This window comes from Anastrepha obliqua, chromosome 5 (genome assembly GCF_027943255.1).
Source record: "Anastrepha obliqua isolate idAnaObli1 chromosome 5, idAnaObli1_1.0, whole genome shotgun sequence".
Taxonomy (NCBI): Eukaryota; Metazoa; Arthropoda; class Insecta; order Diptera; family Tephritidae; genus Anastrepha; species Anastrepha obliqua.
In genome coordinates this window covers 83,315,596-83,336,210 of record NC_072896.1, presented here as the reverse complement: position 1 = coordinate 83,336,210, position 20,615 = coordinate 83,315,596, and the positions used below count along the sequence as shown (strand labels likewise).

At 38.8% G+C, this 20,615-nt stretch overlaps 1 protein-coding gene across 2 annotated transcripts in view; it reads left to right on the top strand.

The window, feature by feature from the left end:
* Positions 1-20,615, top strand: part of LOC129248497 (uncharacterized) — a 31,322-nt gene that overhangs the window by 6,957 nt on the left and 3,750 nt on the right. For both annotated transcript variants that reach the window (XM_054888061.1, XM_054888060.1), the window contains 4 exons: positions 16,741-16,872; positions 16,941-19,891; positions 19,956-20,342; positions 20,416-20,529. In XM_054888061.1, coding sequence (XP_054744036.1) covers positions 16,741-16,872; positions 16,941-19,891; positions 19,956-20,342; positions 20,416-20,529 — 3,584 coding nt within the window. The remainder of the gene's footprint in view (positions 1-16,740; positions 16,873-16,940; positions 19,892-19,955; positions 20,343-20,415; positions 20,530-20,615) is intronic.

Sequence of the window (20,615 nt, the reverse complement as noted above, 5' to 3'; positions counted from 1 at the left end):
TTTTATGAGGAGCTTTTTCATGGCAAAAATACAATCGAGGGTTTGACATTGCCTGCCGAGGGGCGACCGCTATTAGAAAAATCTTTTTTTTTTTATTTTTTTTTAGTGTTTCACCGAGGTTCGAGCCTACGTTCTCTCTGAATTCCGAATGGTAGTCACGCTCTAATCCATTCGGCTACGGCGATGTCCAAGACCAGTCAAAAATCGCCAAAATGAAACACTACCCACCCCCCGATCATATATTAAGGACATCGACCTACTTGCATACATACAAACTGAAATAAGTGCGGCTCTTTCCACACGAAAAAATAAGATTTCTTACAAAACACATCGAAAAACAATTTGCACTTCATTTGTATTGGTAAATTGCATGGTCTGAAATAAAGTGGACGAACTAGATAGTTAGTGCATATGTATGTGTCTGTAAGAGCACAGACACACACCAGAAGCAAGCGCGTGCAAGCAATACAGAAACTCGAGAGAAAAGCATAAACCAAGAAAATGCTGATAAAAATAAAACTCGCAACAACAACACATTTAAAATCAGCTGAACGAACTTGTATACTACACACATTCGCACATGCATTCGCGCTTATTTATACATGCAAATACACGCAAACATGCAGCTGGGTGTAAAATACACTGACGAGTGCGGCTATACAAATGCGTGTAAATCTTGTTTGACTGCACCCACACACTCGCACAGAACTTGTAATGAAAAATGAAAAACAAACAAAAACACACGCACACATACAGCTACATACATATACGCACATATTTTTCGACAGGCGAGAGTAGCTATTGCTTGTGTGTGTTTGTGTCTATGGGTGCTCGCTCAATGTGTGGGTTTTCAGATTATAATAAAATAAAAGCAAAAGCAAAAGACAAAAGAAAGAACGCAATATGAAAAAGCCATAAAAAATGTGCCAGCTAACCAGAAAACGCACGATGCAGGAACTTTACCTTTTATTTTTTTATATAGTTTTTTTTTAATTAAGAAAGTTTAAGAATTTTTTCCGACTGTCGCTAACATTACGTCAACAAAAGCGCTGTAATAGAAGCCTTGTAAGTAAGCGTGTATGTATGCAAGTGATTACGAAGTGGAAGAAAATTGTTTTCGCACAAACACAACTGCGCATTGGCACTCATACACACACACACGCACTCGAACAACAAACAAATGGCTCACAGACCCATACACACACGCAAATACTCATGCAACACCTACACCACTGCCGCACATATAAGCAATACACGTGAATTCACCGTAAGGCTAGTCAATAGAACTACCTACGTCGTGTTTGTTAGCAGATTTCTTAGGCAGCGCACAAAGAGGTGGAGAGGTGTGTACAGAGTAGCGACTGTAACGAGCGCTGCGATGCTAGAACAGTGTGTTGCTGTTTAATTTGTTGTAGAGCTTTTAAAGGGCGCATACGATGCGCTCCACTTAGGTTGAATAAAGTCTAGCTTAAAAATTGTAGAAAGAATAATCTTTTTGTAAGCCTGAGTTCAGGTGTACTAAAATTGCAAAGTTAACTTTACTAACCGAACGCATAAACTATACCAATACTTAAAGTAATATTTAACTGCGCGAGTTCCTTGCAGCTGCTTTGGGTTCCTCTACACTATTTTGTGCGACTTTGTTTTTTTTTATATTCCTTCAAAGGACCCTTGAAAAATCCATGCAAAATAGAAATTACTAAATTTTTTGGAGTAAACCCTTTTTTTTTAGTTCTCGGCATAGTTTCATTATATGTAGTCTATAATATCACTAAATTGGAAAGGGTGCAAAAGACTGCGCGCATTAGCATCACCGAAGCATGTAAAACTTGTCCCAGTGCTGCTCTGAATGCCCTTTTGCATTTACTTCGCATCGACTTTTACCATTCGCGTTATTTCCATCGCAGCTCAAAGTGCAATCAGGTTAAAGGAAGTTGGTCTCTGGAGGCAATCTCTCAATGGATATGGTAGTATTTTCGAGTAGTTAAGACCGTATTTCTCCGAACTTCGAACAGATCTCTCTAACCGCAAACTAGAGTTTGAGGGTCGTGCTAGGGCAATCTTTCCAAATAGGCAGGATTGGATCGAAGGGAAAATCTGCACCGAGGCTTGCACCTCTGTCTTCACTGACGGAATCGGAACAGGGGTTTTCTCGAAATCAGCCAATTTATCTATCTCATTTAAACTGACGAATACTGCTAGTGTTTTTTGATGAAGTAGAAGCCTTTGCGATCCTGTAGGCATGCAAAATGCTCAGGGAACGCGGAATCGAGGGAGACATTAACATTTTCTCCGATGGTCAAACCGCGATCAAGGTGCTGACGACGCCATGGTGCAGATCCAAACTGGTTAACTCCTGCAAAGAGAAGATAGAGAAGATCAAATCTCTTGGGTATGCAGGTAACATTTTCTCTAATCTGGCTTCCAGGACATAGGAACATAGAGGGAAATGAAATTCCTAATGAGCTTGCCAGGAAAGGTACTGAATTGGTCTCAGAGACCCCCTATCCGGGCATCGGCATCCCCCTGACAGTTGTTAAAGGGGAACTTCAGAAGTTATTTCTCATGAAAGCGTAGAAAAGATGGAGCTCCATTTCTTCATGTGCCATTTCGAAAACCCTTTGGCCCCAGTGCAGTATACGGAGGACTCAGAAAGTCCTTTGGATTCCTCGCCATTCAATTTCCCCACTCGTAGCTGTGTTTACCGGTCTCTGGACGATTGGCACACACGAGGAAAAGCTAGGGTTACTATTTGACCACCATTGCAGAAGCTGTGTGTAAATGTCCGGGTTTGACAGCTCGACGATTAAGATCACTGGGAGCTCCTTTCTTCGACAGCTTGGAGCAGTGCACCAACCTAAATCCCATCAACCTTCTCCATTACATCAACAGCTCTGGCTAGCCGTAGATATCTGCCTATTGGTACATAAGGGTATCAAAACGCCGCTTTAATGCTACTTGAGTAGTGCCAGACTGGCACTTCAACCATTTCACCTACCTACTTCATTTTAGGCTTATACACTTTGTCCAACGCTGATTTAGTTTGTTGATCCCTTCCGAGTAATAGGATTTGTCTAAGCAGGACGAAAAGGCTGAATTGAAGATCGACTCAGACGTACCGACGACAATTACAGACGCTTGAGTTAACGACTCACGATCAAATCATACGCAGACAAATCATTCGAACTTCCATCTGCTGCATAACGAAAGCAATGGAGACTATCAGCGACGTATAACATTCGTGCGTCGTAGGTAGAGAGCCTGGACGGAGGTTTCTTTTGTGGTTGATAGCCAAAATCACGGCTCCGTTGTCGATGTAGTGCAAATGCGGTTCCGGTGTGGAAGTCAGCCACAGAGGGGAGATCTGTTTTAGTGAAAACAAGTCCCACATATCATTGGCGCGACGACTCCAATCGAAATGTTTCTGAAATTTCTATCCTCCCCTTCCCAAAATAAACAATTATACGATTTGTTCAAGTCTGAAAAATAGCCATTCGTTTCTGCAATCATCTACTCGTTTGAACAAAATATATGCCCCGCCAGCCATTTCTTCAAATTGGGGGCCAAATTGTGGAGAATAGGGTGGATGTGAAACGAGTTGGAACCCTATTTTCATTAATTTTGGGACCGCAACTGCTGAGGCGTGAGCTGGTGCGTTGTCGTCGTGGAAAATGAAAATCATTCGATTTCCGATGCCAACCACAAAGAAAGATACCACTCTAGCTGAAACTTGGTGTGTGTTCTTCCAAGAGATACTACTAACTAAACCATAACCTCGGATACGCGCCAGTGGTGTCATCTTTCTGACTTTCCACGAACTTTTCAAATAACCTACACTTTTAGAAGACATTTCGAAAAATATCTAAAAAATCTCTCTGATTCAAAGGTTTTCCAATGATTCCGTCCAGTCGCTATATGTCTAATTTCGTTCCAGTTGCGGTGGAAGAGCTCTCAGTTGTACGCATCCAAGTTTATCGTGGGCGTGCTCTGCACCGGCTTCCTTGCGGGCTCCATTGAAAAGCCACATTGGCAACTCATTATCATCTTCTCTACGGAGAGTATGTCCAATCCATTTCCATTTTCGTCTTTCAATCTCAAATTTGATTGGGCAGTTATCAGTGAGCGAGAGAAGGTCAGCAGAAGAGACTGTTCTAGCCAAGGTGGCTTGTAAAATCGTTGAACAAATTCAGCTAACCTTTATTTGTATCGCCTTAATTAATTTTAGTTCATTTTGTACCTAACTAGCAAAAATTTAAATTGTATATCAACTAAACCTAAAATGTATAGCAAACGTCCTGAGTCTGAAAGGTTTTTTGGCGTCCTTTTATAGTGAGTTGTGGTGATGTTAAAGGTTAATTGGAGGAAGAGCCTTAAGTGTTGAAATATGGACGAGCAATTTCTATAAGGTGCTGCCTATCCATCCGAGACCCTCGAATACTTAATCTGCTGTACTTATTAAGAGATATTTGTCAATACAGATAAAATTCTAACTTTGCTGCAGTAAATTTGATAAGTCATATAGTCTGTTATGACTTCAGAATCATTTGGTATTTCATAAAGCAAAGTTTTACACCCGTACAACTTAGATATTTAAAAAATTTACCATGAAATCCAATCGCTTTGCCTAAACTTTAGTTTTCGTTTGTGAGGCTCACTTTGGACTCAGTGAATTCGTAGATCAGCAGAATTTCCCCATTTCACATTTATCCACTTTTCACTTAGCAGAAGAATGAAGTGTCCCGAAAGTGTACTGTTTGATATGGTTTCTGTGACAGACGACAGCACTGATATGAAGCTCATGAACGTAATCTGGGAGATCTTTGCTTTCAACAGCGCAATTTCATAGTAAGTTTTACTCCCCGCGAAGCCATTGGTTCATTGAATGAAGTTTTGGGCGATAAGATTCTCTTCCGAAATAGGTCGGTGCGCTGGCCTCGAACATGTTGGGATTTGACGCCTTGGGTCTATTTTTGTGGCATTATTTGCAGAATTCTCAATAATCCGCTTTTGTTTTGAAATTTTTTATGTTTTTATTACAGTTTGTCCACATATTTGTTAAAAATATTTTTTTATTTTTATTTTTTTTTTTATTGTTTTTTTTATTGTTTTTTAATTCCTTAACTTTTTTCTCAACTTTTTTTTTGCATTCTTTGAAAGTACGTATTTTTTTATAATAACTCCATATGTTTCTCATTTGTTTACGAATTTATATAATTTTGTTCCACATATTTGTTTAAAATTATTTGTTTTTTAGAAAATGATCCCATTTTTCTGCATTTTTTCTAATTTTTTGTATTCCTTAAATTTTTTCTCAAGGTTTTAATTTTGCTTTCTTTGAAAATCCTACATTTTTTATATTAACCCTAATTGTTTCCAATTTTTTTATGAATTTATAAAACTTTTTTTCGAATTTTTTTTAATTATTTGAGTTTTAGAAAATGGTCCCATTTATTTGAATTTTTTGTTTTTTATTTCCTTAACTTTTGACTACTTTTTTAATTGGCTTTCTTCAAAAATGTAAAAAATTAAATTATTTGTTTTTTAGAAAATGATCCCATTTTTCTGCATTTTTTCTAATTTTTTGTATTCCTTAAATTTTTTCTCAAGGTTTTAATTTTGCTTTCTTTGAAAATCCTACATTTTTTATATTAACCCTAATTGTTTCCAATTTTTTTTATAAATTTATAAATTTTTTTTTGACATTTTTTTAATTCCTTAACTTTTTTATTTTGCTTTTTTTGAAAATACTACATTTTTATTATAACTCCAACTTTTTTATGAAATTGTAAAATTGTTTTCGAAATTTTTTTTAAATTATTTTTTTTTAGAAAATTGCCTATTTTTTACTCTTTTTTAATTCCTTAAATTTTTTCCCAATGCTTTTATTTTGCTTTTTTTGAAAATACAAAATTTTTTATAATAACTCCAATTGTTTACAATTTTTTTATGAATTTATAAAATTTTTTTTCGACATTTTTGTTTCAATGTATTTGTCTTTTAGAAACTGATCCCACTTTACTGCATTTTTTTCTCATTTTTTTTAATTCCTTAAATTTTTCTCAACTTTTTCGTTTTCGAAAATAGTAAATTTTTTTATAATAATTCCAAATGTTTATCCAATTTCTTTATGATTTTATTAATTTTTTTCGAAATTTTTGTTTCAAATTTTTTGGTCATTTTCGGTCATTTCGGGTTCAACCGAGTGCGAGAAAAAAGTCTCTCCGATCAAAAATATGATTATTAAGTAGCACTTGGTAATACTGTTACAAAAACAAGGTAGTTAAACCAAAAATATGTATCCAGAGTAAGGCATTCCGCAACTTTTGTGGACAATTTTTGGCTCGATTTGAATTCGGTTCTCCCGAACGATTTGTTCATGTCTGTCGCCGCATTAATTCGAGCTCGAATATTTTACAAGAGTTACAAAAGACTGCTCAGAAAAATTAGATAGTGTGTCTTAGGGGGAACTCGCCACAAGGTAATGGAGTCTTACCATCCATCACTCAGCACTCTTTCGCGATCGGGGGGAAAAAACACTTGTGTGAGATTGTCATCGTCACGGGAAGTCACCTAGGAATCTTATGAGATCGAAAATATTTACTGAAAAAAATGTACTATCTACAAGGAAATACGTATTTTGTTACTGTCCTCAGATGCTTTAAGATTTCATTAAGTGCATCACTCTATCACAAAACTTACTTAAAAGGTGTGGCCTAACTAGGATTAGTGGTCATTTTAATTTCATATTATTTGGCTCATAAAAAAGACTCTCTTGACAACAATTAAGGGGTTATATACCTTGTGTTTTTCAAAAAAATCAAAATAAATTTTATTTCTTTATCGTAAAGTACAATCCCTTGAGAACATTTTCCAAAAATTTCATAGAGATCTGAGCAATAGATCGAAAGTTACAGCGTTTTAAATTGTGCGTCGTCACGTCCTGAGCGTACGGCCTCATGCGGCGCTTGAAACTTTAAACGCGATTATCTCAAAAACGTGTTTTTCCAAAAATGCTTTTGCGGTGGACGCGATTGCAAAAAAAGTATTCAACCGATTTTTATAATTTTTTTTTTAAATTGTTCGTAATTGATGTCGCCTCTTAGTGAACGATCAACTTTTTATGTATAAATTTTTATTTTGCAGATATGAATTTTTTAATGCCAATTTTAGGACTGTAGAAGTGGAGTTTTTTAAAAACATGTTCCTATTTTCACAAAAATCAAAATATTTAATATATTGATCGTTCACTAAGAAGATATAACCCTATACTAATGAAATCTTTTCGATTTTTTGATTTCAGTTGACTTGGTGGACTTGAATCGCGTCCACCGCAAGCCTCTTCCAAAAAAAGGGTCTTGGGGGAAAACGCCATAACTCCGCCATTTTTAAATATTTTTACACAAACAAAGCCTTTTTTTTTCTTTAAACATTGTAATATCCAATAATAAAAACTTTTATACAATAAAATTATTGCTACATATCTTTAAAAAAAACCCAACTTTCGCTAATTTCACCGGACCACAAGGTATATAACCCCTTAACGGTGCATGCTTACATACATAAGTAATAATCTATTGGAATCTTTAAAAAGAAAAACAAAAAACTACTCGTAGCTAAACTAACTTCCTTCTGCACGGTCTCTTGGCGGATGACGCCCACTGTTCTAAAAAAATGGAACTTTTTACAAATAAACACAACGAGTGTATAGTTTGAGGCAAATATTTTTTATTACTCAACACATTTGCCTTTTGCTTCGATACACAATTTTACACGCTTTTGCAAGCTATCTATGATGATAGTTGTACTTTTTATGATGGTAGTATCAGCGATTTAAATAGGTTACATCGATTCATGACGCATTTCTTTCATACCCAAATGCAGTTCGGCAATAGATGATAAATGGGGCGAATTATGCAATAAAATATCTTAGACCGAAACGAGGTGTTCTCGGCCAACATACGTAACACAATGGTCTGAGGAATCCCCAATTCCATTTCAGTTATTTTTTATACGATTTCTTATTATTTTTATTGACATTTTTTCAATACCATTTGAACTTTTCCGATGCTTTTTGAACTATTTAGTTCATCGAATTCGAAAATTTTCCAAAATATGGGTGTTTTTTATTTATAAAAAGTTCTGAATTATTATTATATTTTTTTTTTAATAAATCATACATGTGATTATTCGTTCGATGTTCACCATTGTGCCGGTTTTATCTCTGACTGTCAAAAGATAGCAACGCTCAACGCGCTCTCAGATTTTCGCCTTACAGGAAGTGATACTCTTGTTCATTACGACCCCAGTCGCTGAACAGATCGCAACTAGAGTGGAGACAGCGTTAATTGTTTTTCGTATATCACTAACACATCTTAGTTTTTTCATAAAAAAGCCGATTCATAACCCCGACTACGTCAGACTATCAGCTGATTCTGTCCAATTCGCTGGGAGCCGGATAACGGTCTGTTATTGGCCTCGCCTTTTGAATTATTTTCACCATAGTAGATGTCGGATACTTATCTAAAGGCTAATACTAACTTCACAGCCGTGAAACGTTTTTTTTTTGTTTTTTTTTTTTGTTTTTGTTTTGTTTGTTTTGTTGATTTAGTGAAAAAAATGTATCCAAAAACAAAACTGATTGATTAATTTTGCGCCACGTGGGGCGGGTCTATTTTTCCCGGTACCGTTCCTAGCAGATTGGGATTCTACACAAATTCATTAGAAAAAAAACACACAGGAGCAAAACTCCAAGTCAATTTTGAACCCTCAAATTTTAAAGGTCAAAATAAAAATTTCCATTTCTCATTATCTTTTTTTTTTTGTTTTTTGATTCAGTAAAAAAAAATTATTCAAAAACAAAATCGGATGATTAATTTTGCGCCACTTTGTATCATACATTAGGGCGGGTTGATTTTTTCGACATCTTTCTCAACAGATTGGGATTCTACATAAAATTAGAAGCCAAAAAAAATCCTCTAGAGCATAAAGTTGATTTCGAGCCCCAAATTGTAAAATGTTAAAACTTTTTTTTTTTTTAATTTTTAAAAGTTTTAGTTTTATTTATATATACTTGTAAAAAATTTACATTTCCTATTAAAAAATTACATATAATTTTCTTTTCAGTGCCATTTTGCGATTTTTTATTTAAGCAATAAATATGACAAAAAACAAATTTTTTTTTTGTTACTTGTTGATCATTTTCTTCCATATCAAAGCTTTCGAACATGTATTTTATATGGAAGATAAATATCACCATCCAGTGTAAAAAAATTGTCAAAAATAAGCGCGACTTTTAAGAGGCTTTAAATGTTCGCTTTATTTTTCTAAAATTAAATGGAGCTGAAAACTGCTTACCCGGAAATTTTCTAAAGATTCTGATAAATTTTTTTTTTAATTAAATCATAACTTTAATTTACAAGGTTTTAATTATAAAGAGTCCTTCAAAAGACACGCCTAGATGTTGTTTAAAAAAATGATAAAATTTGAATTCGTTCAGGTTTCCTTATTTTTATTCAAAATATGGCTCTTAACAATTTTATGTGAAATATTGCATAGTTTAAATGCCTATTTGAGCACTTCTACAGGCTGCCATACGAGGATTAAAGTGTTCAAGGACTCACTCTCACGCTATCGCTTGAGTTCAGCGATTGAGTTCTCGATCGGAATGTTGCGTTTTAGCTCTGGAATCATTGTTGGCTTATTCACATAGGCTTTATTTAAAAAAAACACCACAAAAAGTAGTCCAGTGGAGTTAGATCGTCTGATCTAGGTGGCCAGTTTATGTCACCATTACGTGAAATCCACCAAAAAGTCGGCTCATGAATTTTGAGAACGTCAAGATGTCGATGTTGAAGGTTGTTCAGCAACACTTGGCGCTGCAGTAGCAATATTCTCAACAGAACGTCCAGTTTTTGGTCTGCCAGTTCTTTTTCTATACCGAAGCAGAACCAGTTTCTTGACATTTTTTCAGCAACCTTCTAATTTTCGACTCATGCAGACTATTATTTAGACTAGAACAGCTATTTTCTTAATAAGTTTCAATAATTTTAACGCGTTTTATCGTGTCTACTTGCCAATTGTCAAAGATGACATAAAAAAGCTTCCCTGTTGAAATTATTCACTACTGACATCAAAGCGTCACTTCTAAAATGTCCTGTATAATTAACTATATTTTTATCAGAAATTAACGAAAAAATTGTCCATGAAAAATATTACGAATTTGTAACAAGTAAAATATGTGAACGCAAGTGTAGCATCTTTTAAAATTTGCGGGGCTCGCAATTGACTTTAGAGGTATGCTGTAATACATTTTTTTCTTATAGGTTGTCCTTGTTGACTTACAATCGCGCATAGACTGGTTCGGCCCATAGCGATGTTTTTTTTTTTTTTCTCATTGCATGTAGAATCCACATTTTATATCGAAAAAATTTTCCAAAAATATTGCAAGCAAATGGAACCACCCTAATGTGCATATATGATACTTATGTAAATGTATGCATATGTATGTACGTATGTAAATATATGCATATCAAAAGTGTAAATATGTATCAATATTAAATGCATTCATTCAAACGTGTTATATATGCACATACATGTCTGTATGTATGCATTTTATATCGATGTATGCGAAACTTGCTGTTTATCTCGTCCACTCGCTCGATACGTTCTCAATGAAAACTGGTTAGTTGCGCTCAATTGTTGCACAGCTTTATTTTTTCTATTTAACTGGTACAGAAAATTGGCATTTTATCTACTAACAACGTTGCACTTTTGCAATGTCAATGTCAACATTTTATGTGTGAAATGCTCGTAGCCTGAACTGAGCGCATTGCGTCTATTGGTTGCGGTGATGCGGCGTGTGCGTGTGTGTGTTTCATGTGCTGAGAGCAATGCATGCGCGTATGTATGTGCGTACAGATTTATTATATGAATTTAGAATATATTTAGAATGAAATAAGCACACCTATGCATGTATGCACATACATACATACACAAGCACTCATGGAAATATTTATTGTGTAGAAATTCGCTTTAATTGTTGCCACTTATATAAGCCGATTATTTATGATTCACTGAATTTTCACAAAGCGAATTTGTGAAAAAAGGAATAAATTTAAATCGTTCGTCTATGAAATAATTAACAGGTGACGAGCTGCGCAAAATAATATAAAATCATGGGTCAACATTTGGTATCGGAAATACTGCATCACCAATTTTATATCGTCCAAACAAAGTTTGAATAGGTGTACGCCGCAAAGTAGGCAGCATAAGCAGCAAATGAGCAACCGGTTTAGTATTGTTTACTTCGCGAGTTGTTCAACTCTTCTGCTGCTCACAACGTTAAGCTCTTCAATGAAGCGGCTTCAGCCTGTCAAATTAAGGGGTTATATACCTTTTGAGCCCGAAAAAATGGACGATTGTCATAATTCTTTTTAAATATGTTTTACAACTTTTATTCAAATGAGGCATATAACATACTGAATGGTAACTCTCGAAGATTACATTAGTGTTTTTATTTAAAAAAATTTTATTATTTATTGTTGAAATCGCCCCTCCCCCGAAACGCCGTATTTTAGAAGAGGCTTGCAGCGGTAGCGCATGAGGAGCTCAACTGAAATCAAAAAAATTAAATGATTATTGTAGAAAAATGTTTTTAGTGAATCTGAAGGGTTTATTTACTCAAAAAACTTTTTTCTCGACATGAAAACCGCTTTGCGCCAAAAAAACGATTTTTGACGGGTTGAAAAATTAAAAAAAAATAATTTATTCCAGCGAACTATGCAAATATTTATAAAGAGTGAACCGTTCAGATGCACGAGGTTGTAACTTCGAATAATTAAAAAAAAAGTTTATGCAAATCGGTCAAATAGTTTTTGATAAATAGTGATCACCGCGACGGTAATTTTCAAAAAACACGACTTCGAGATAATCTGCGTGCACTTCATTTATGGATAAGGTCGCGCGCTTCCACGGTCTGTAACTTTCGTTCTAGTGCTCCGATCTTTATGATTTTTTGAATTTATATTTTTAAGATGATGTACTTTTAGAATATGCCATAAAAAAGTTTCGATTTTTTAGTCCAACACAAGGTACATATACATACATACATATGTATAACCCCTTAAACAAATTCAGAAGGCAAAGTACAATATTTTTTTATTGACAACAATTGGCTAACGGGTGAACTTCCTGAAACTACCTCAAATTAGAAAAATTCAGAAGGTAAAGTGAAATAATTTGTATGCCAAAAACTGGCTTATTAATTTGGGGTGAACTTTTTGAAACGATTTCTTGGTTATTCACATTGCAAAAGCAAAGACTTTGTCGCAGTGGTTTTTAAGTTTAAATTGTGACTGTGTGATCAAGCCATTTTTCTTCAACTGTCAATGTGATATTATTGTAGAAAATGATTTTTTGAAGGGTGACCTCCAAGTTTTCACTCTTTAAGACATTCTAATAATAAATCGTTATAGGAAACAATGTAATCCTTACATTTTAGATATAAGAAGTGTTCAGCAGCAGCAAAACAAAAAAAAAACCTCGGGGAACATTTTAACGCTCTAACTCAATGGTTGGGACTTTTTCTCGCTTTCGTGTGTAAAAGAGCGAAAATTGTTCACCAAAAGGATACCTGAGGCGAAAATGTATTACAAAGATATTTGCCTAAAATTCTTGTATAAGTCTCTTAATTCTTAGCTGACTTTACGGAGAATTTTTTGGATACCTTTCAAAGGGGTTTTCAAACGGATGCAATCTTCACAGATTTTGCTAAGGCTTTTGATAAAATGAGAATCCATTATTCATTATTCGAATTTCACTCCCAATTTCTTAAAAGACAGAGTGTCTATTTTGACACCAATCGCAACTTCACCACTCACATAAATTATATTATTTGTAAATCGTTCGCAATGTTGGCATTCATTCGTCGAAATAGTTCTTTGTTTTCTGATCTCTATGTTCTCAAACTCGGCCTCGGTGGTCTAGTAAGTGCACTAGCCTGCCATCCCAGAGGTTGTGGGTTCGAATCCCACGTAAAGCACGGTCCCCGCACCTTTCCAAATTTACCTACTTTCCTAGTTTCTATAAAAAAAAATTAATTCCTCAACCCCAACAGCCTTATCTTTCCAATCCTTACTCCCGCACAAAAAGTCGGCGCATTACTTGCATTGTGGCAAAAAAAAACAAAGAAAAAAGTCACAGTTACACATTGCATCAGTGGCGCCAGCAAGAGAGAGCGTTCAAGCGCGGTAATAGCGCAAACGCACCAAATTTAGCGAAGTCCTCAACCATATGTGCGATCCTTTTGCCAGAAAAATGTAACACAGATGGCGCTTCAAGCAGTAAAAGGGCGTTGTTCCTAAGCAGCGATAGGTGGGCATTCGTACCACTTAGGACTGGTAGCGGCAGGCTTAATCACCTACCCTGCCAGAAAGCAAAAATAGATTAACGAAACCAACGCAAGACTAAGTCTTGTCGAGGCCCTATGCTCCCGAGTGGAGTGAACAAGGAAAACAAATACTCTCAAACTGTCGTACATTTGGTCTATATTATTCATGCAGTCTATATTAATAGATTAGAGTCTGTTTAGGGAGCTTTTGCGCGCTTTGCCTTGCGTTCGATGAAATTTGTCGATCCCATTCCGTCCTCTCGCGTTCGTTGCTTATTAATAAACCTAATGTCCCTAGAGACCCGATGTATTCTGTTGTTGAACTGTTTTCTCTTTGATATTTGAGTCAGATCAATAGATTGTCCGTATCTGCTGAATAAAATTAATTTGAATGTTCCCTCGTGCATTTTCCATTGTAGGGAATTGTTTTTTGTGGGTAACGCTAAAATGGTTTATAGGATGAATGCTTCTTTTAGGCTCAATTTAATGCATATTCTTCTACTTTAATCATGATTCACTTATGAGTTTACTTAGACGACTCCTGCCATAAGATCTTTGTTTGTATCTATCTATCTAACTTTAATCTGTAAGCATCCTGTTTGTTGATTAATAAATAAATAATTCGCTTAATCATTATGTAATTATGTGCATATCTGGATGAACCCCAAAGAGGCTTCGTTTGTAGGGAGTCCCAGATGTTGACTCCTTAAAAAAATGAAATAGCCATGGAATGGATGACGAAAAAATGTGTATCTAAGCGGACTTGACCGCATGGCTACTGCAGTGAAACCCTTGGATGTCAACATATGTAACACATGGACTGACGGTTTTTTTTTTTTGTTCAAAATTAGCTTTATTCATCAACGTAATTTCTATCAAGAACCACGCAATCATTCCAGCGCCGCTCTAACATTTCAATACCACTTTTCTAGAAGGATTTATCTTTTGCCTCAAAATAGGCCTCAGTTTCGCTGATAACCTTTTCGTTCGAGCGATATTTCTTACCGGCGAGCATTTTTTTTAGGTCTGCTGTAGTCGCTGGGAGCCAAATATGGCAAATACGATGGAAGTGGGAAAAATTCGAAGTTCAATTCATGTAGCTTTGCCATTGTTTTGATTGACTTGTGACGCGGTGCGTTGTTTTGATGAAACACAATTTGTTTATTTGCTATATGCGGACGTTTCTTTGCAATTTCGGCGGTCAAACGCTTCAATAACGCTATATAATATTAATTATTGATGGTATTTTCCTTGTTCACTCCTCTCGGGAGCATATTGCCTTGAGAAGACTTGTCTTACGTTGGTTTCATTAATCTATTTGATTTCTTACAATGTAGGTGATTAGCCTGCCGGCTGGTGCACTTACGCTAGACTACCGAGGACGAGATTTCTTTGGATAGTCGATGAATATTAAACCACACACATCCCAAAAACCGAAGCCATAACCAGCCGATTGTTGTGCTTTCGGGCGCTTTGAACGAGGCTCACCAGTTGCTGTCCCCTCAGATGACGCTCGTTTTGCTTTCGTAGTGAAGTGATGGATCCATGTTTCATCTATTGTTACATATCGACCCAAAAATTTCGGTTTATTACTTTTAAACATTTCCAAACACAGCTCAGAATCATCAACACGTTCTTGTTTTTGGTCAACAGTAACAAACGCGTCACCCACTTTGAACAGAGGTTTCTCATAGTCAAATGCTCATGCAATATAAAGCCAACGAGTTCGTTTGATATCTTTACGGTGTCAGCTAACTCACACAACTTCACTTTTCCATCACTCAAAACGATTTTGTGGATTATTTTAATGTTTTCTGGTGTTACCATCTCATTTGGACGTCCACTGCGTTGAGCATTATCGGTGTTTCTGCGACTACGTTTGAAATCAGAAACCATCGTTTTATTATTGTTTCTGATGGAGCGGAGTCCGCATAATATAGCTTCGCTTGAACGGTAGTTTTTCCCATCATTTTAATCCATTGTTTTGAAAGTAAAGAAAGTACAAAAGTAGCATCACTCTTAGCACAGTAACTCACGATCTCATGAATAAAATATCATGAAATTTTAACAATTGTCTGTAGCTGAAAAATAGGTGAGTGCAATAAAATGAGTGCCATCTATGTGTTAGGCCCGGGACTTTTCAGGCCATGTGTTATGTATATGTTTTCCTTTAACTCCTCGTGGAGCATAGGATGCCAACGTGGCGGGTAATAAAACCCACGCATTATTATTCCATGGCTGCACTCCACGGACAGACAATCCTTTTAAAACGCCGCTTTAAACGCCTAACGATTTACGGCGACTTGAAAAGTGCAAGCCCGTACTTTTCTTTCGCGGTCACACTGACGTCAATTGGAAACACCAAATGTGACATAATGGACGACTTATAGAAACGCGGGTTTTGTTTGTTGAAAATTGAAATTTGAATAGGTCGAGCCAAGGAGCACCAAGAGATTTGGTGGCTCCTAAAACACTCAGGCTAAAAGCCCATTGTATTTAGAGCTCTGGAAAGGTGGTAGATAGTCAAGGAGGGGGGAGAAAAGTATCAGAGAAAGAGATAGGAAAGAATAGAGACAGAGATAAAGGTAGTTAGTCCTGTGAGACTTTTCCAGATTCTTTGACAAATCTGTAAATATCCTCCAGTTTTAGAGAACGAATATTACTCATTCTCACGACATTGGAACCTAAAACTCGTAGTCTTGCTCTAGCAAAGGCAGGACACTCACAGAGAAAATGCTCAGTGCTATCCGCCTCCTCCAAGCAAGACAGGAACATCGGGTCCTCAATGATTCCAATGGTGGTCATATGCTGATCCCATGGATTGTGTCCTGTAATAATACCGATCATCAACCGACGTCGTTCCTTCCAAGTTTTAGTAGAAAGTTTGACAGTTTTCTGTTCGGACTTGTCACAAAACACTTCGCAGTTCTGCAGATTCCTAGACCGGACCATCGCTCTTTATGTAAGTTGCATACATAATCGCTAATCCAATTGACGATTCTTGTAGTAGTGATTCCGATTATTGGCTCTGGCCTTTGTGGGCGAACCGCTGATCCACAGTTGGCCTATTCATCGGCAATTTCGTTTCCTTGAACACCGGAGTGCCCTGAAACCCATATAAGTACAAGCCTGTGCTGTCTTGCGACAGAATTAAGCTTCTTACATTTTTTTTTCTTTTTTATTTGTTAAAAAAGAACTTTACTCTTGATTCCTTTAAAGTTCCTGAGTTTTATACTCATTCAATAAAAAGCATATCCATAATTTCCAAATGTATTTTCAATGAATTTATTTTTAAGATTATTATCCGAAATGTTTGGTATGCTGCTAAATTTAATAACGTCCATTATTTTCAGATTTACGAAGACGATATTTTGCCGAAGGTGCTGTGCAAGGCTTGTTTCCGTCAAGTGGAAGCCACTGCTTCGCTGTCCAAAATTGCCAAGCATACCCAAAAGGTATTCCGTGACTTCATCTTCAATACCAAGGTATGCCACTTCAAGCCCCCATTCCATCATAAGACAGCAACACTAATATCGCTCCTTTACACTTTTAGTCGTGTCTACAAGCTGAAAGCGGCGACAGCAACACCGCAGCCGTCACAACCACCGCCCCAGCGTCGACACCCATACACACAACAGACTATGCAACCGCAGCTCCTCCACCACAGGAAAAGCCGAAACCGAAGGAGAAGGAAAAATCGCCTATGAAAAGTGTAGAGCCCACACCGCCAGCACAAGCAGTGGCGCCATCCACCGCATGTTCCCACAAGGACGAAGTTGTCGTAAATGTGTCCGTGAACGACCCGCTCACACGGGAGACACAGCACAAGATGATAACCGCATCGCGTCGGCAGAATTCACTAGACTCGCGCTTTACACCGAAATCGATTGCGCAGCGTGGCTTTACGAGCACGCCAAAACAACCGGAGAGCACAACAGCTCCCGCAAAGAAGCAATCAACACCGGGTGTTATAAACTTTTTCCCCAATCGACCACAGCAGGTGACGAAAATCACCAGCGGTGGCTATGTTATTGATTGTGTGGCGAACAGCGTGCCACCGAACAATGCCACAGCCGAAGCCACACCGACGGTGAATACCTTGCAACAAAAGCGCAAAAATCTGAAAACTGCGCTGAACAACATCAAAGCGGCGAATACGGGACAGGTTTCATTGCTGAAAGTATCGCAAAAGCCGGCGCCGGCGCAGGTAAGCCAGCCACCAGCGAAAGTCGCGGAACCGCCGACGTTGTTGGTCGAAGATGATGTGCCGGCTGAACCGTTGCCGGAGAAAATGATTATAGCCGCAACGAAACAACAAAAGCATCAAGTACATGTCGCAGCAGCACCACAGCCCACACCACCTGCTGAGTCCGAATCCGAACCACAAACACAAACGGAGCCAACCGATTTATCGCAACCGTCCAGACCAAGTATTCCCGATGATATTCTACTCGGCAAGGTCATAAAAGATGGCGATCTGCTCAAACTCATACTAAAAGCACTCAAATGGCCGGTGAACAAATACAACATGGAAGCGCAACTAAATCGCCTGCGAAACTCGCGTTTTGCACACATCATGGCCGATCAAAATCTGCTGCAGGACGCTGATCTTACACAAATAATGGGACCCTATCTGGGACCTGTTTTGCAGGCAGCGCAAATGCTGCAACAACAGCAGATAGCAGCCGCTGCAGCGGCGGCAGCAGTCACCAAAGAAACCGAGCTACAAGTGGCGGGCATAACAACATCGCTACCGTACAAATTGCCGGCCGAGACCTCGGTGCAGTTGGTGCCCGCTAGCCCAGAGGCGGAAGAAGAGTCGGAGGCCACAGCCAAGGCGAGCGCCTCAAATCAGTCATTAAAACGAGGCGCTGAGAAGATGAGCACGAAGGCGGCGCCATCCAAAAAAGTGCGCAAGGTGGCACCAAGGCAACGCAGCGCGTCGATATTCAACAGCGACGAATACGCTGCGCTAAACTCCACGCTTACTTCACAGTATCTAAGTTCCAAGTCCACGCCGGACTTCCACGTTGATCTAGACCCATCGGCGCTTTTCACACAGCTCGGCATGTTAAGCGGGCTCAGTGCATCTAGCTCAAATGAGGCACTTCTGGCGTTGTTGCAGCGCCAACGCATTGCGTTATCACGTTTACAACAGCCTCAGCCACGCCGCCAGCGCAGTAACTCCATTATTACAGTGCCTGCCAGTGGCTCGGACTTTGTATTCGATACGGACGACATTATTTTGATGGAACCGGATGATTGCACTGAGAGCATAACAACGAGTGCGCAAAATAATGTGGATGGCAACACTGGCAGCGCTTCGAGCGTCTCACAAAACGACTCCAACAGCACTTTTCCGGTACCACAACAGGTGTCCAAGCCAATGATAACACGTCCAATTATTAAGCGCCGCAAAACTGTAATACAGGCCTCACCGGCACGCACGAATCTTGCCATAAAAGCACAGGAAGTAACGCCTGCTGTGCCAAAACCAGCTGAGAGTGTCATCAACACTGCCACAACGACTAAAGTGGCGGCGAGCGTCCCCATTGCATTGCCGTCGGTCACAGCAGCAGTAGCTGCAGTAGCAGCTGCTGTGCCTCAAAAGAAACCCTCAAAAACGCAGTCGCTGGACAGCCTCAACGTCATTGCTACACAATATCCGTCCAACATAATCTCAGTCGGCACGCAGGTGCCCTCGAATACGACAAATGCGACGACTGCCAAAGAAACAGTTCCAGTAGCTATCGTCACTAAGGCGACCGAAACATCTCTGACAGTCACCGCATCAGCGGCGACCAGTGTGTCTTCGCTGGTAGCAAACGCTGCCGCTCCAAAGGTCAGCACTACCAGTACTGTAGTGGTAGAAAAGTCCACCACACGCAGCAATAGCACGCCCAAAAGGCAGTCATCCAACAAATCCGCGCTCGGCCAACAACTGCTCGAGGCCATTGGACTACAGAAGGTCACCACGGAGAGCAAAGATGTGACTGTAGTGCCTGCGGCCGCAACTGGAACGCGTGGTTCAATACAACAAATACGCAGTGCCTTGAAAAAGTCGCTACAAAAAGCCCAAGAGCAGCAGCAGCAGCGCAACAAGAAGGGGGGAGCGCCAGCAGCGATTGGTGAGGAGAGCACGGAAAGTAACGTGAATATTGTAAGAGAAGTGGTGGTGCAACCGCGCGGGAAACATGCGTCCAATTTAGTTGGGCAGTTAGATGTGGAGGAGGAGATCAACAAGATTACATTGGTGCTGCAAAGCAAAGCTAAAGAGGATAAGAAAATAGAGCAGGCCGATAAGCGTTTGACCGCAGCGGCACCCACTCGAATACCAGGCATAAGACGAAAAATAGTGCCCACAACGCGGAACCGCAAATCGGCAATTACACTGGTGGCTGACGAAATCGTCGATCTGGTCGCAGACGAAGACAACCAAGATGCGGCTGATGGGAAAAGTGTCGATAAGGAGAAAATCCATGAAAAGGACAAAGGAAAAGAAACGTTAGTGCACGAAAATAAAATAAAGAAACATTAAAAAAACATTCGCTTATTATCTATTTTTCAGTGCAACAAAATCGTCAAAGGACCAAAGCGACGCTTACTTAATGGGCGCATCCTTGACATCATTGCAGCGTTCACACAGAGTTGACCCGAAAGAGTCGAAAACAGTTACGCCAGTGCGTAAGCGCGGGCGAAACTTGAAGCCAGAAGAGGAATCGGAAGAAGAAGAAGATGATGAAGATGATAATAAGCCGCTGAAGGTCATTGCCGAAAAGAACGCTGACGACAAGCTGGACGTTTACTCGCGCACCAGTACGCCCGCACCACGTCAACGCAGTCGACCGCCGCCTGCTAACAATGTGCGCAAGGCGCCGAGCGAACGCGATTTCGAAAAGGAAAGCGACGACACCGCAAGCGTCAAGAATGACAACGAGAGTACCACCAGCACAATGTAAGTGCCAGAGTAGATGGAAAACGTAAGGCAAATCACAATAATAATGAATTGCAATTTTTTCGCCCTTTAGTACCAGCTCACGTCCATCGCGCGTCAGCAAAACGATGTCCAAGTACTACAAAGGACCAGACAAATCGCCAAGCACACAGCGCCGCTCGGCAATATCTACGCGCAGCAGAGTTAGGTGAGCAGCAAACGAATATTGTGGGGTTACTAAGTGGAAGTAGAAACTGAGTAGATATGATTCGCTTGAATTGTGCACTTGTAATG